This window comes from Drosophila eugracilis, unplaced genomic scaffold (assembly GCF_018153835.1).
Source record: "Drosophila eugracilis isolate 14026-0451.02 unplaced genomic scaffold, ASM1815383v1 contig_90, whole genome shotgun sequence".
Taxonomy (NCBI): Eukaryota; Metazoa; Arthropoda; class Insecta; order Diptera; family Drosophilidae; genus Drosophila; species Drosophila eugracilis.
Window position 1 is genome coordinate 2,465,757 of NW_024573812.1, and position 16,707 is coordinate 2,482,463.

General features: G+C 42.2%; 2 protein-coding genes across 3 annotated transcripts; one reads left to right on the plus strand and one right to left on the minus strand.

Moving 5' to 3' along the window:
• Positions 1 to 4,957: 4,957 nt before the first annotated feature.
• On the minus strand, positions 4,958 to 8,217 carry LOC108112202 (solute carrier family 2, facilitated glucose transporter member 6). 2 transcript variants are annotated; one of them, XM_017222018.1, is made up of 4 exons: positions 8,019 to 8,217; positions 6,552 to 7,028; positions 6,187 to 6,495; positions 4,958 to 5,860 (listed from the first exon to the last, which is right to left on the minus strand). In XM_017222018.1, exons 2-4 carry the CDS (start codon positions 7,012 to 7,014, stop codon positions 5,064 to 5,066), a joined length of 1,569 nt encoding a protein of 522 aa, XP_017077507.1. In that variant the 5' UTR covers positions 7,015 to 7,028; positions 8,019 to 8,217; the 3' UTR covers positions 4,958 to 5,063. The 2 variants fall into 2 exon arrangements, with proteins under 2 accessions (XP_017077507.1, XP_017077506.1); XM_017222017.1 differs by having other exon boundaries at positions 6,552 to 7,031.
• A 1,224-nt stretch (positions 8,218 to 9,441) lies between these two features.
• LOC108112713 (protein N-terminal glutamine amidohydrolase) lies at positions 9,442 to 15,069 on the plus strand. The gene is made up of 5 exons (XM_017222939.2): positions 9,442 to 10,604; positions 13,511 to 13,664; positions 13,735 to 13,883; positions 13,946 to 14,070; positions 14,132 to 15,069. Exons 1-5 carry the CDS (start codon positions 10,546 to 10,548, stop codon positions 14,260 to 14,262), a joined length of 618 nt encoding a protein of 205 aa, XP_017078428.1. The 5' UTR covers positions 9,442 to 10,545; the 3' UTR covers positions 14,263 to 15,069.
• The last annotated feature ends 1,638 nt before the right edge of the window (positions 15,070 to 16,707 follow it).

Genomic DNA, 16,707 nt, shown 5'->3' on the forward strand with positions numbered 1-16,707 from the left:
GAAATCTTTGGAGTCTTATTTGGAAGTTTCTTCTTTGCTGTATTTCTTTCAAGCCAAAACAGATCTAAAAAGTTGTAAAGAATCTTTAGTTAGTTATTAGTTAGTTAGAGTTTTATGCCATTTTTGACTGATTGAGCTAAATCCATAGTCTTTCCTCCTTAACATTTTTGATCTAAACTAAAAGTAACATAAACCTTTGAACATTTCGACTAGAAGTAGAAACTCCAATTTAAATTATTCAGGAATCTTTTACTATAGACTTAAGAATCATTTTATAGATAGAAAAGAGAGACAGATAATAGTTAAATAAGTAAGAATACAGCCTTGTAGTTAAGTTTAAACTTACCATCTCCAGAACTTACCCAAACACCTCTTTACCTTCCAAATCCAAAACCAATTTTCTGGCAACTCCTTGATCTCACCTCTTCCACTTGTGTGTGACTGTAATTATGGTTTTATGGCTCGCAACGCCTCTGGAAATCGGCCAGTACACATCATAGAATCCAAATCAATTATACGGTTGTCTAGGCCATCGAGCTTGCTCCGTTTCCTGCCCTTCAACTCATCCGCTGGTCATCTAGAACCGTTTGTCGGATGCCAGTTCCCATATCCCAAATACCAGGCACAGGCAAAAGTGTTAAAGTAACCATAAAACTTTGGCAGTTCGAATCCGTTGGTACTTCTGGTGCTTCTGTTGAATGATCCTGCTGCATCGTAATCGTAAAACGCGGAAAGCGTTTGCGTCCGCCGCTCTGCCTGCTAAATGCAATATTTTTACGACCCCCCAGTCCAGTCTCCAGTCAATTCCAGAGTCCAGAGTGAAGTGCGATCCCAGGCTCAATCCTCAAAGCCAAAAACCCAAGAAGATCATCCAGTTCGTTGGCCCCTTTGGCGGTGGTCGTCGTCGTCGTCGTCGTCTTGCTTGGCTTTGGCTGGATAAGTTAGCTGCCGAAGAGAAAAAGTCAAATACGGTAGCTCGACTAATTGAAAAATTAAAGTCTGGCCAAAGTACTTACACCAGGGCAACAGCAGTTGAGGTGGAAACGCCCACCGCCCCATTCGTTCATAAATCTTGCGGCATTCCTGGTCCCCATCTCAACGCTCCTCTTCGATCTGTTTGGGAATAGGGAGGGGGCAGAACATTCAAAACTAGGAGACTAGTTGGCTAGCTGAGATGGCATTCCCAGCCCAACATCCACCTCTGAAGGTGTTCAGCCCAAAACTTGAATCACTTCTGCTCCAGCTCCTCCTCCAGCTTCTTCGCTAATGTGGCAGTCTGCACACTTCGACAGACACTTTAAAGAGTGAGGCCAAACCTCCCGGCTGCCGCTGCGATTATCGGATCGAAGGTAAACACAGGTTCTGGTCAGGACCCTTGCTGCAAGTCCCTCTGCCCTCCTAGCCCCTGCAAGTGCCGAATTTGTAATGCTGCCAAAAATCACTTCTGGTTTTTGCCCACCTCGCTGATCGATGTGCGATGATCGGTTTTTGGGAGTGTGTTTATATTTTATACCAGGTACTGGCTGCCTCGAATGGGTATATTAAGTTTATGTTTAGAGTTATGATACAGCTGGGAGAATCGACATAAATCAAGGCATTCGACGATTTATTTCCAGTCATTTCAATTTATAAAATTTATTTCAGTTTATAAAGGCTTAAACGATTGGGGTTTAAATCAATCGGTTTATGATATTTTTGACATTTGAAATGATTTATTTAAGGAGGAATTGTTATAAATTGTTGAACTAAAGAAATGATTTGAAATCTATAAATAACATAGATAAAATTGAAATAGTTTTGACCTACTTACTAAAGAAACTTTAGAAAAAGACTCTTAAGATCCTTTCAGAGTCCTAGAAATGCATTCCAAATGCAACTTTAATAGGTATTTGTCAGTCTGCCAACTTCCCTGAAACGTTTCTTACTTTTTAAATCGACTTGCAGCTGCATAAGTCCCCAGATCCGCAAATCCAGCGATCCTTATGTCGATCCCCTTTTTGGCGTACTTGTAATTTGCTGACGAGCCCCGATCCTCAAGGTGTGCAATCAGCTCCGGCGATCTGGGGTAGGGTTAGCCCTTAATGCGCCCATTGGCTCCAGGATGAAAGTGCAGTGCTGTTAAGAATTATAACTACATTAAGTGCACCAACAAATTGCAGACACTTGGGGCGTTTTAACAATGTCATTTACGCGGGGGGAGGTGGTGGCAAGGGGTTGATCAGGAAGAAGACCCACCCAGGACCCTAAAAGAGGACTCAACTACCGGGGCCAACCATAAATTACCCGTTTAATGGACTCGATGCATTGTCATTGCGAACAAAAGCGCTACAAAGCGGTTATAGTCATAGTTTTGGGACTATGCCCGAGTGGCTGTGGTTGTGGTGTTGATTTTCTAATTTATTACCTTATAAACATAATCAAATTCGAATCAAAACAAAACAAAGCCGCCACCCCAAACACGCGTCGTGCTGTGAGTCGTCTGTGAGGATAATGATGACAGATCCGAAGAGCGAGCAATGGGATGATCGTCAAGGATATGTTTCCGAGGCAGATCATCCCACCCCGATGCGGTTTACACATCATTGAATAGCCCCGAATGGCCTCCACCTCCTGGGCATATGCCCATGAATCCTTGGAAAACCGCACAGATTGCATTTGTTTTGAGTTACGCATATGTCATGACTGCAGTCGGGGGGAATATAACTTCCAACGATTGTCCAATTCCTTGTTGGCACAGCAATCGTTACATCCCATTGAGTACCTTTGTGGTCCTTGTTGACATTTCTATCTGCCAACCCGTAATTGATGCGCCCAAGTGCGAAATTTACGGCAGGTGTTGGCTGGATTATCACGCGGGCAAAGGGAATCTGGTATGGATCGAGTTCGTGGTCCGGAGGTTGGGCCGCACATCGCCAGCGGAAACTTTAATGTTCGCACATTTGCAGCTCATCAATTTTCGGCATTATCCCGTCCAGCATCAGCCTCAGTTCATTCAACCTTTTTGGTCCATGTTAGCGCCGTCTTGTTGACTTAATCGCCCCAAAACAATTTGTCCATTTTTCGGCTGCTCCGCTTCTGACATGGCCTAAACGCTTGTCGTCTAATGACGGGGCAGCTCCAGTCGGCGACGGATGCCCTGAGAGCTGGTCCTGGTCTTGGTCCAAGAAGCTGCTGATGGAGAGGATGGAGGTGTAGCTGCCCGCTGCCCACCGCATTATTAAGCCATAAAATTGAAAACTTATTATAATTACATAAACGTACGCCTCGACGCCTGGAGCTAACCACGTGATGCACGGAGAGGAATTGCTTTTTAAGTTTTACCTTTCTCGCTTTATTTAGTTAACAAAACTTATATTTGTGGAGATTTAAACGTACGAAAAGGAGTTAAGTTTAAGTAATTTGTTAATAACTTTATGAATATTTTCGTATTTTAACATTCGATTTCGATTCGGTCAGCCCTTTAAGCTTGCAGCTACTTACATATCAATTTGTTAGTTCAAATTTTTTTGTTTTTATAATCTTTTTCTCCAAGTGCTCACATCCGGATGGCATGAAGGGAAAGGGTCTGGAACGGAAAGGCCAGTGCAGAATGCGCTTTTAACGCGCTCTTCGCAGGGAGTTCGAGTTTTCGAGGCACACGCATCTTGAAGATCTGGCCGAAACTCCTGCTCGTTAACGACCAAAGCATAACAGATTTTTCCTTCATTTTTTGAATGCCCTTGGCGTAATGTTGGGGCTGAGTTTTCGAACCGAGTCTGAAGCTGGCTGTCTGTCAGCAGTCGTGCATTATCGACATGACCATTACCATTAATATTACCATAAAGCAAATCGGCACTTAATTGCTAGCAATTGCATCTGCTACGCTTCCATTGAAAAGCAGTCGAAAAAAGTTGTGGAAAAAAGAATTTCAGTTTGACCACACATGTCGAGGAGACTCCTTTGGACACCTTTTTATTCTTCTTTAACTATCATGAAATGTCTTTTAATTACTATTAATATTTCATTAAGCATCATCGGCTACGGGATATTAGTGAAAAGTGAACGAAAAGGTAGATCAAAAAGATTATCCAAGATATCATTAAATGTATTTTGCGATTTTTACTTCATATAATTTAAACCATACACTTTTAAGGAATAGTTTTTGGCATTTTGCAGTTTCTGGTTACTTTCTGGCTGAAATGCAATAAAAAAGTGCAACCACATAATCGCTCAAATACTTACATAATACGCTGTCTCACCTGCAGATAACTATTCAAATATTCTATTCCTCTCGTAACAGACGCGCCTTTAAAAGTTTGCATAATCGTTCAGTTTCTATAATATGCAAATCGGATTTAGACTCTCATTTAACGCTTTATATTTCCCTCTCTTTGCCACTAAAAGTTGATATTCAAACTCGCTCTCTTCGATCGCAAAACAAATGACGTTGACCACGAACTTGACTTTCAAAGAGAGCAAAGTTCTGATTGAGATCCGTGAATGATTGAGAGGTTAGAACGAGGAAAAGTAGGTGTGCGTGCCACTAATTTATATCACTGCCTAGGAGAGCAGGTGCGTGAGAGTATCAGGGAGAGAGAGTGAGAGTGTGTCTGTGAGCAGGTAGGAATTTACCTTTACTCTTATCAGTGAATGTCCCCCGTCTAGGTTGACTTAATCTACTTGATTCCACGTTGCTTACTCAAAGTAAACAAAAGATACTTAAGGAATTATTAGCTCAATATTGTTTAGACATTAGTTAGATAAGTTCTTAGATGTTTAAAGTTTAAAAATGCTTTAAGTGGTAGCAAAAAAGGTTTGTTTCAGCTTCTGACAAAAAGTTTAAAGTTTATTTTGAAACTTCGGCAGTGATTGCTTTATTTTAAACTATATTTTAAGTGTCACAAACCAATTTGTTCATTTTTTCCCAAACAGTTTTTGTTAAATATACCAAAATCATAACATTTTCTTTTAGTTTTAGTTTTGTTTGTTTAATTTTTTATTGTCTATCACAGTCCTAAGCACTTGTCGGGATCTACTTAAGTATATTAATCTCTCTCAACGAGACATCTATCTTCTTACAAACATTATTCCTCTGGCTTTCGGACAAAAACCTCCTTCATTTCTACATCAACTGGGTTTTGAGATTTACGACTGTGACCCGAACGGAACTGCTCTTCGATCTCCAGAAGAGTACGACGACGGGTCTCTGGGAGAGCCCAGTAAATAAATATCAGAGCTAATACAGCCATAACCCCGAAGAAGATGAAGCAATTGGACATTCCAACGGATTCCTTGAAATCGGGATAGGTCTTCAGGACCACAAACGAGATGAACATGCCCACGGCCACTGTCAGACCTGATGCCGGACCCCTAACTCTTTGCGGGAAAAGCTCAGAGATCATGAAGAAGGGCAGGGTGTAGAGGCCCAAGGTGCTCAGCACAATGAAGCCCACAATGGCAATCACTGGGAGATAAGGAACTGCCTTCAAGAACTCAATCTTGCTGTGTCCTGCCAACAGAAACATGCAGACAGCCATGCCCAAGGTGGAGATAATACCAGCCCTCCGACGACCCCACATTTCCAGGATGTAACCCATTGGACAGGTTGTGACCAAGCGGGCCAAACCAATGAACAAGGCACACATGAAGGGATCGATCTGGATGCCCGCTTCTGAGGAGATTTGTACGGCAAACACGATGACCACAAAGATTCCAGTTAGCTGCTGGAAGGCAAACAAGCTCATCAGGATGAGTAAAGGCTTGTGGACCTCCGGTTCTTTTACACTCTTCCAGAATGGCTTCTTCACCTCCATGTCCCTTTTTTGCAGGGCTTTCTGTAGTAACTGGAACTCTTCCAGCACTTGAGGGTGGGTGATTTCATCTGTGGGGGAAGTATGAGAATGTTATATAATCTATAGATTTTAGGAATCTATTTCGTCAGTATAAGCGTATAATAATATCTGTGCCAAAAGTGAAACTTTTTGGGGAAGCTTCACGTACTTTGGCGTTTTAGATTTGAAATCTATAAAGATAAGCCCGCAGGTTATCATAACTTTATGGCTTGCCTAGATACAAGACGCCACTTGACTTTGATTTGTTCGCAGCTATAAACAAATAATACTTGTGACGAAATCGATTCACGTAGATCTAGATATTGCAAATTCTCATTCATGTTTCCCCTGAAGGTTAAACCAGGAGAAAACTTACCCGACTTGTTAAATCCACGGAAGTAGTTGAGTGATCGCTTGGCCTCCGTCACCCTCTTCTTCGACAATAACCAGCAGTGGCTTTCCATGAGGGGTAGAACGCAGAGCAGGGACACCAGTTGGTAACCACAACAGATTAGGGCAATCAGTCGGAAATCATCGCGTATGCAGTACCCAATCGCATAGAGAATGGTGATGCCACCAGCCACTGAAATGGATGTGCCCAGGATGAGACTTCCCCTCGTCTTGGGCACACTGATTTCAGCTGCATAGACTCCGGGAGGGGCACTAGCCAGTCCCATGCCAATGCCTAAAGATATAGGAATCATTATTTTATAAGCAGAAAAATAGAGGACTTAGACTCACCCAGCAAGAATCGCGAGGCAATAAGCTGCCAGAAGAAGGCCTTTGAGTCGCTTTGACTTGGTGTAGCCAATAATATCCAGGCAACGATAGTGAGTACATTGAGCACGATCAAGGACCTCTTTCGTCCTATTCTATCCAGCAGAAACGCGGATAGTAAACCTCCCAGAGGGGCCGACAAAGCATTAACCGAGGCAAACCATGTGAACTGTGAACCCTCCAGATGAACTGGCTCCGTAATGTCCTTAAGCTGATACATAGTGGCAGTGGGCATGGCCAGGGTCATTCCCGTGGAGAAAACACCCACATTGGCCAGGATAACAGCGATGACTTGACGGCGTACTGCTCTTGTCTGTTCACCAGGCGGTGGAGTCTTCAGCGGTCGATCCAATCCCGAAACGATCTTGGCCTGCTTTCCATTGGCTTCGTTGCCATTCTGATTAAGATGTTGGTCTTCCGCATTCATTTTTTGGCTTATCTCTGCTGAAAGGGAGAACTTTTTAATGAAAATGATTTTGATTTCTCTGCCCTGGCCATTTGCTGGCATTCTCACGGCTGGGAAAACACTTCCCGCTCAGATAACTTGTCCTAAGCGAATTGCTACTCTCCAAATCCCAGCAAAGGGTAATGCAAATTTGCCTCGAAATGCCATTGTCCCGAGAAAAGCAAACAAACAATTCATCATTTTTGATTACACATTTGTTGCTTGCCTTTTGCATAGAGCTTAAGTTTTATAAAGCCACTAAAAAGTATAGGGTTTGTATATTTGCCTGGCTAACTACACACTAGATTACAGGTAGGTTTCCCATTTGTTGTTACCAAGATAACTATGAGAATCATATTTTTACTAAGAGCGTTAATTATGGAGAGGTTAAGTCACCAAATGACATGGTAACTATAAGAAATGAGTGAGGTATGAAGTTTGCTAACATGAACTCTTTGTTAAGATAGTTTCATTTTATATTTAGTCTATAAACTATAACATTTAAGATTACAGAATCGTGAGCACCATGATCAGTGAACTATGAAACTTGTTTCCTTACCCGAATCCGAACCAAAACCGGATTACTCCTAAATGTGAGAGCTAGAAAAATAGTGATCTACAAGGGTATCCATAACTTCGGTGTGGGCTTCTAACCTTCCTTTCCTGTTTTCTTGTTTATTACTTTTATAATTGTGCCTCCACGAGATGGCCTTGCCATCGACAGCCAGCTAATACAAGTACTAACTTATAGCCGATAAGAAGTGCGGCGATTGTTGACCCTCTTCTCTGTTTCTCTCTCTCTCTGGGTGACCACTGGGTAAGGAAAGTGGGACTGGGAGTGGGACTGGCTCACAGCTGATTCAGTCTAAGTGATTCTGTTTTGTTTGTGGAACGCAAGTTGAGCGCGTTGCTTTGATCAATCGATGCCAATTAACATTCAATGAGTCCGCATGGCAGGCGAATCAACTGGGGGAACTCTTACTTACAGATGTGGATGGGATGGATGGGATTTTCACCGGATTCGAGAACCTGCTGCCCAAAAATCCACGAGACGGGTAAACAGGTTCTGCGCCGCTAACCAAAAAATATGTGTCGTGACTGGAAATGTGGATGGATCCAAGATCTGAGATCGAAAACGAAATGCGCGGCAATGCGGAGTGGAGCGGAGCGAACCCGTCGACGGTAAAGCGCTGGAGCCAACTGAACGCCGCTTGCCACGTTGGGCTCCCCAAACTATACGGATTTCATAGTCGCCGCTGCCTGCTAGCTGCTGCTGCTGCGGCTCTCTCCGCTCACAACAAAAACAACAACAAGAACAGCACAGAGACAGGCGATAAACAGGCGGTACTAGTGCCATATAAGAAACGTCATCCCGCCAATAGATTTGCGTTTTGTGTGTCATGATCGTTTCAATCACTGATAATGGGGCTAATGCTGATCGGATCGGACTTCTTAATGAATAAAGGGTTGGCAATATGCCGATACATTCGGGTATATAACCTCCTTCACCCGCCCTTATCAGTTCATGGGACATTAAGCGACCTATCAAATCGTCCATAACTTTCGAATGGGACTTTTGTTGCCGATCTGGGTGGGTTAAGTCAACCTGCGGCATATATATATTGTACAGATATTATGCCGCTTATCAGCTTCGCCGATTAACTGGCAATGCGTTCATCATCATCATTGCCTGGGTGTGTTGGCGGAGGAAGTCCACTCAAGAAGCGTTTACAATGGCAACACAGACTGCGCAGATTTATCTTATCGAACGAAAGGTTTTTCGCCTTGCCTGCCGCAATATTTGCCGAGTGTTGTAAAAAAAACAGACAGTGACGGGCAATACTAATTGGCTTTGCCGAAACTGCGTGCTGTCAATTGGCCATTAGCTATTATGAGTGATTAGATAGCAATGATTAACGGAGGTGTTAGCGGCAAACAAATGGTAGTAAAACTTGAGGAAAATTCGAAAAAACGTTAAATGGTTTTGTAACATATAACTAGTGTCAGTTAGCTTGCAGAACTGTAACTACGGACAATTGTCAGTGAGGTCTGCTGAATGCTATAGCAAGCTAGCTTTCATCATTGAGCAATGGGCAGCACTGTCAGTCGCTGCTCTGGTAGTGATGCTCATTGAATGGATTTGTTCGAATTTGCAATGGAGAGAATCTTATTGGAATTGGTTAGCTTTTATTTTAATTTTTTTTATATAATTTTAAATCTTATATTCCTTTTAAATAGTTAATAATATGAAATAAAAATAAATTTAAAAAAAAATTTAAAAGAATTTTTTTTTAATATTTAATTTTTTAGTTCTAGTTGTTTATGTTTTTAACTTTACAAAATGTCAAAATTTAAATGTCATTTTGTAAACCAAAAGTAGAATTATTTTTTATTTCAGATATTAAACTAAGCCTTTACCCAAAATTATTTTGTACATTTTTTGAAATTTCGCGCGTTTTTCTTTTCGGTTCAGTGGAAAACTTGAAGTTGGTCAGATTTAGCATAGAACCACCTTTGGAATTCTGATGTGCCCCAAGTTGGGTCACACTGTGTGAAGTCGGGAACGCGTACACAACACGGAGCGGAGTGTGCCGAGAAAAAAAAGCGGAAAAGCCACCACCAGAGCGTGGAAGGGAAAAGGAAAAGCTGACAGAGAGGGTTCCCAAAATCGCACTTCACCTGCATTCTTCACGACTCTTCAAGAGGTTTCTATTCGTCCAAATTAGCAGATTGAAAAATATTTGGAAATTTAAACGAAGAAGAAACTTGCATGGTTTGCTGAGTGTGTTGCCCCAGGCTCTGTCACCTGGTCAATCCGCCCCCCAATCCTTGTTTCGCCCATCACTGCTCCCCCTCCCCATTCGAAACAAGAGCAAAATCTGCGGGGGATGAGCCCGTTTGTTTTTGGGCAGGTGTGCGTTCCCAAAACAAGTGAAAAGGCAGCCAAGGCAGCGGCGACAAGAGATAAAAGCTCCAGCATCCTTAGCATAATTTAATTCGCAAAAATCGAAAACGAAACGAAAAACGAGAAATCGGCTCCTTCGCGAGAGAGCCAGTGCATGTGAATTGTGTATGTGTGTGTGTGATTGTGCAAGAGTGTGAGTGAGCAGCATCCTGGAAGCCAGCGAAAAAGACAGGAAAAATAACAAAAATATAAAAACAGCATAGACTGGGAAATGGAGGAATGCCGCTAAGGGTAGTGCCAGGAGCAGCAGCAACAGCAGCAGGATCGGGATAAGGACTAAGGACTAGCCTGGCCAGAGCATCCTCCGATGCCACCGCATACACATAGATACAGATACGCATACACACACCCTGCTTTTGTCCAGGCAGCGGCGCATAATGCAGTGATTATATATCGCTCGTCTCGTGTCTCGTGCAAACTCCCAGCCCCCAGTGACAATTAGCTCCTGGCCCACCCGGCAAATCCACCCACAGGATATCCATAGCCATCATACCCAAAACCCGTTACCACAATAGCAATAGAGGCAACCGATCCCGTAACGCATCAAGATGACCACGGACTTTCTGTTTCCCAAAATAGCGGACTGCTCCTACGTGTCCTGTTACTGGTGAGTATATATATATGTATGCACAGAGATATGGCCGAGTCGGGAGTACTACGACTATATCCCCTCGGGCAGGAACAAAAGCAACAGCTAACAACGACAAAACGAAAACAACAACAATGATGAACGCAGTGGGCCAGGGGAGATGGAAAACTTTTTCATTAGGCAGCCAAAATCATTCACCCAACCTTCAGCACCTGAATATTAACACACAGTGGCAGTACAGCTAATGGCTATGATATATAGGATACCTCCCAGGGGAGCTTCAAAGCTGTGGAGAATACGTCTGAGCCTAATAAACTAAGGCACAGTGGTCACTCCTCGTTATGTCACAGATAGGCATTAAAAAGAGTAAGACGTTAAGTGGCTTACAAATTTATGGGAATTTTGTTTTTGATTAGTAAGGTTTATTTTTGGCATCTTACTAATGCTAAAAATGAAATTATAAGTTATAGTCTATAGTTAGGCTCAAACTTAATGGGTTTATTAGATAACTCTTTCCAAATAAGTACATAAATTACCAATTTTATAGTTTTTTCTGGTCATACAAGTTAGTTTAATAACTGTAATCAGTTAAGGGATCATCACAAAGAGTGTTATTAAAACAGATTTCTAAAGAACAGATCGTAATGATAGTAGAAAATGATTTGAAATTAGTATTATATTAGACCACATCTACTAACCTAAGGTTATTGCATACATATCTTTGCCAATCTTGGTCTTATTCCTATATTGATAGTCAAATGAAGTTAATCGGCATTAGTTTATTCAATTAATTAGATTGTTTAAAAACCAACAAGTTTCTATTAGCAAGCGGCCACTGTTTCGGGGATTAGGCAACCAACAAACCCCCTGATGCATATGATTCCCGCTGCCTTTCACACTTCTGTGAATGATTATCTCATGCTTGGCCAGTCCCAACTGCCGAGCAGCGTTTCTTCTTTTAATTATGTATATTTTATTTTTGTGCGTTATCTCTTTTGGCAACAACATTCGCCACTCTAGAGCAGCCATGTCCTTCGTGCTGTGCCGCCTCTTTTCGGATGATTTTCATTATCCCAGCGCTCCTCCTTCTACTCTGTCGTCGATGTGTGCCCGCTTTGCATTCAAATTCGCTCATTACTCACTCACTCCTGTGAGTCCTGCTTCTCGTCTCAACCGTCCTTTTCGGCTCCGTTTCCCTTTTCTTTTTCCGTTGTGGCATCCCGAGTTTGAATCCAGTTTCTGAGAATCCTGATGCGGCGCCGTTTGGCGCTGCGCAGCTCCAGAAATTAGGTCAAACGGTCATGTCTGCTAACAAGAAAAGCGTGCCACTGTGTTGGTGTATGCCCGCTGTATCTGTATGTGTGTGTGAACGTGGGGTAGGACGGGCTGAAGGATGGGGGTTCGTTTTTATGGCCACATGCGAGAGGCGCGTTTCGACTATAAAACAAACGACCGGCCAACAGCAAAAACATTCGAAAACCAAAGCAAAAATTAAACAAAATACACATACTATACCACAAACTGTATGTGTGTATGCATGTAGTGGTGTGTGGCATGTATGTCCCTGTGTTAGTGCAATATTTAAAATGCTAATTGCAAAAATGGCGGCAATGGCGGCGACGACGAGGACAAGGTAATGGCAACTTGGCAGGCGGTCCCCCAATGAATTGGCGGCGGGGACTTGTTTATCCTGCCGCGTGATATGAGTTTTATGTTCTGCCGCCTCCCACCCACACACACACAGAAATGTACAAAAAAAGCGGCAAAAAATATAAAGTAAAAGGCGCAGAACATAAAAAAGTTTTTTACACACGCACACCCATTTACATGGCCAGATAAAATGTCGTCGCGTTCTCTGACCTCATACCACCCAGCCACCCAACCGCCCACCACCTCTCCTCCTCCCATTCTCCCGCAGGACATGTTCATTGATTAATTCGCAACTGCTCGCGCACTCACATTTGCACTCAGATTCATCTCTCCTTCCAGGAGAACTCTGGAAAACACCTCCGCTCTCGTTTTCCTCATTCTCCTCGGCATACACACCACAGCAGCGCCATCTGTGGGTCGCGTATTGCAACGACTGGCAAGTTTTAGACACTGCCTTCTGGCATTTTGGCCACTGCACTTGGAAAAATGAAGATAATCATAAATATTTGAAAAACTATTGTATATATATTGTTTAAATATTGATATTTTGTGTGTAATTTTAAAATCAATTTAAATCCAAACTACTTTATCCAGAAAATAGCTTTAACAAATTGGATTTTTTTCTTTCTGTGCAGTTTCGGGGAAGCCACTCAAATTGGGTCTTGGGTTGAAAACCCCCAGACCCACCCACAGAACCTTCTGCCTTTCCGCCTCCTTGAAGCAATCTCTGCCTGACGGCATTAATAACGCCAGCTCACGATATCGCCGCGAGCCACTTTCAGTCGCGACTTTTGACCGCGCCACTTGAGTGGGCTGTGCCACCTTTAGGCCGCCCTCTTGCCACTCAAACCACCCACCCCAACGAGTCCTTGTTATACCTGTTACTGCTGATATGGCTGCTTTTGTTGTGCCACCTAGTTTAATGCCCCACTCACATGCACCTGAGACTACGGCCCATTCCATCCATCCTGCCAGCATGCGAGGAACAATGTGTGGCAGCAGAATTGATTGGAATTTATTTGAAAGAGCCGCCATAAACACTAAACTTGTAAGAGGCACGGGCCAAAAGTCAGCCGCGTGCCAGGGAAAATCGATTATTATAATAATAAAGCCAAAGTGGCGGCCTGTTGCTGATAAAGGTTAGAATGAGTTAAGCCACTTGACATTTCGTGCAGGGATTAGTCCCGGACTGGAATTCGTTCTGTGACTTGGACTTAATCTCGCTCTTAAGCACTGCATCTATCGATTGCTAATCCCCTGTTTTACCCAACCAGCGAGGAGAACGTGTGGAAGCTCTGTGAGCAGGTGAAGCGGACACGACCGGAGGAGTTGTCCAAGTGCTACGCCGTCTTCGTTTCAAATGAGGGTCGCACCGTGCCACTGTGGCGCCAGAAGGCCGGTCGCGGCGATGATCAAGTTGTGATATGGGTAAGTAATGGAATATATAGTTGTTAAACGGGTTGATCTTATACATTATTAATATGAATTTCTTTCTTAGGACTACCACGTCTTCTTCATGCACAATCCCTCGCTGAATCGCTGTTTGGTGTTCGATCTGGACACCACGCTGCCCTTTCCCACATATTTCCACAAGTACGTGACGGAGACGTTCCGCTCCGATCTGGCCCTGCGACCGGAGCACCACAGGTTGGATCTTTAAAAGATCTTTAAAAGAGTCAGATAATCAGTTCGCTGCTTGTATCCAATAGATTCTTCAGAGTCATACCCGCAGACACATATCTCATTGAGTTCTCGTCGGATCGACGTCACATGCGTCGGCCGGATGGCAGTTGGATTAAGCCGCCGCCCTCGTATCCACCCATACTCTCCAACAGTAAGTATTGTGGATCAAAATCAAATTACCCCTTACTTATATCCTTATTTATGTTACATAGCGAACATGCACTGTCTGGGAGACTTTATCTGCATGAGTGCAGGCAAAGGTCCTGGAGCGGTATACAGCCTCTCGGAGTTCGTGCAGAATTTCTACAAGTCGCCACACGTGATGGCGCAAAACAACAAGTAGAGGAAGGGGCCAGGATCGAGGATCCAGAAATGGGGAATCTCAGATTGAAACCCGGATCATGCACACCAAATGCATCCGACATCCCACAGATGGTGAACGCATCCAGCAACGCAACCACATCCAAAATGCAAATACAAATCCGTATCGAAATCGTTTTGTCGTTGTCGTTACAAGACAGTTAATTACCAATTGCATACATATACATATACATACATATACACGCAAACATATAAATATATTTATGATAATGTATTTTTGTATTCAGGTTAACAGAAATCAAATGCAGAAGAAGGTTAAAACGCGCCGTGACCGCTCGCGGCGTTCATTTGCATTGAACTTCAATTCTAAAGAAATTATAAATCTAATTATACATTTTTTTATTGTACGTATTGTATTGTATTGTATTCGATAATGGCAACCACACATATATGATAGCCGAGGGCAGGCAGAGATATGAGATTTTTATTCGTTACTCTCCTCCAAATACTTTTTGTAACTCTAAACCTATATGAAAATGGAAAAGCACCAATTACGAGTAAACAAGGCGGTTGGCGGATATCTGATCGGATATACGCCGATGTGCCCGATATACATATGGATATGGATATGAATCTACTACCACTTTGCATACTTCGCTACGCTCTCGATTATGTAATTCAATTCTTGGCTAGGCTCAAAGCTAACCCACACCTAACTCTAACTTACACTCTTAAATCTAAACTAACATTAGCCTCGACTCTAAGCGATATCGAATTCGAATTCGAGGTGGAATTATTGCATTAAAGCTTGTTAACTTGTTTTACCGTATTTACACTAATTACGTACTCGTACCGCAATTATAATTGTAATTCGAATATTATCTACTTTGTATACAACGGAAACCAAATCGAATCGAATCGATGATAATACTGATGATGTGTATTGTATGTTTGTATCTAGCTAGTTTTTGTACGGTTTGTATGCCCGAGGATCCTCAGCCGAATCCACATTATAGTAGTTACCCCAAATATCCCAAATCCGTAAAACCGAACCCCCGCCCGCTTAGCGTTGATTTCGATATATTTATCGTATCGTTTCCCCGTTCGATTGATGACTTGTGACGCGCAAAGACTGATTCATTATACGCTCTACGGTAGCTGCAGCTCCCCCTAGCCTATCCTAGTCCTATCTCCCAACTCTCTCTCTCTCTCTCTCCCTCCCTCCTATCTATCCCGTTCCTAGAGTGTCCTTTTAGAGTTTTTTCGATTGGTTTATTGTCCGGCTTCCAAACTTTTTACACTCGGATTAGTTAACAAAAACTCGCATTTATTTTTGATTAACTTGTTTACACATTGATTTTGGATTTGTATAGAAAGGTTTTTACTCGATTTGTACTTGTACGGGGAAATACCATATATAGACATATGAATATATAGAACATAAACGAGAATGTATAAAAATAAATGCTGTGCAAAAGTCTCAAAGTTAAACCTAAACTCTTAATTATACAACTCTAGCAAAACAACCAAAAGCAAAACATAAAGCAAAAAACATGAAACGTTTTTCTCAATGTTCTCAAAGTATCTGCGATTAGATAGATACCTATACATATATTTATACGATTAACTTTGTGTTGTATTTATGGCTGATGGCTGATATCGGTGATCGTCTATTGTTATCGCTGAATCGATAGAACACCAAGCAAACGATTGCAAATGAAGTGTGTAAAAATCAATTATAAATAAACACAGACACTCGCATAGATAGAGCATACATACTTATCGTGTAACTTAGCATATGCGCCACTCTTTTTCTCTTCCAATTTTCTACTACCACCCGATATAACATGGCATATTAACAATATTGGGCAAATACATAGATATTTAAAGGGCAGATATATATATATAGTTATATATATATATACTTAGCTATAAGCTAATCATTAAGTTTTGGCGCCAGTGCGAAAGCTGTGCGTCTTTTTACTCTTTTTTACATAAGTATATATATATATATATATTTAACTGAACAAATCGCAACTGAGCATTAACGCAAACATTCAGATTCATCTGTTAGTAAAGTTAACCTCCGAGACGGCAGAAGAACAATTCAGATCAGATCAGGTCAGGCTAACCTCCTCCGAATTCCGACCTCCTCCTCCTCCTCCTCAACCATCAGAAATCCGCTTTCAACCCCGCTAGCTGCAAGTGGTTTCAATTCCATGTGTTGTCTCTATTAAAAAAAAAAACAACAACAAACCCTCCATAATCCTCCATCCCCCGCACATTAGTTGATAACTAAGATTTACAACGGACTCCATGCTTTATTGGCCTACGCCTTTGTTAATCTATTTATCTATCAATTATCCAATGTACCAACTATCGATCGTACTTTTGATTGTTATTGTAAAATATTTTTGCAACTCCCTAGTACTTATACATATGTGCATAAATACATAAAGCAAGTGAA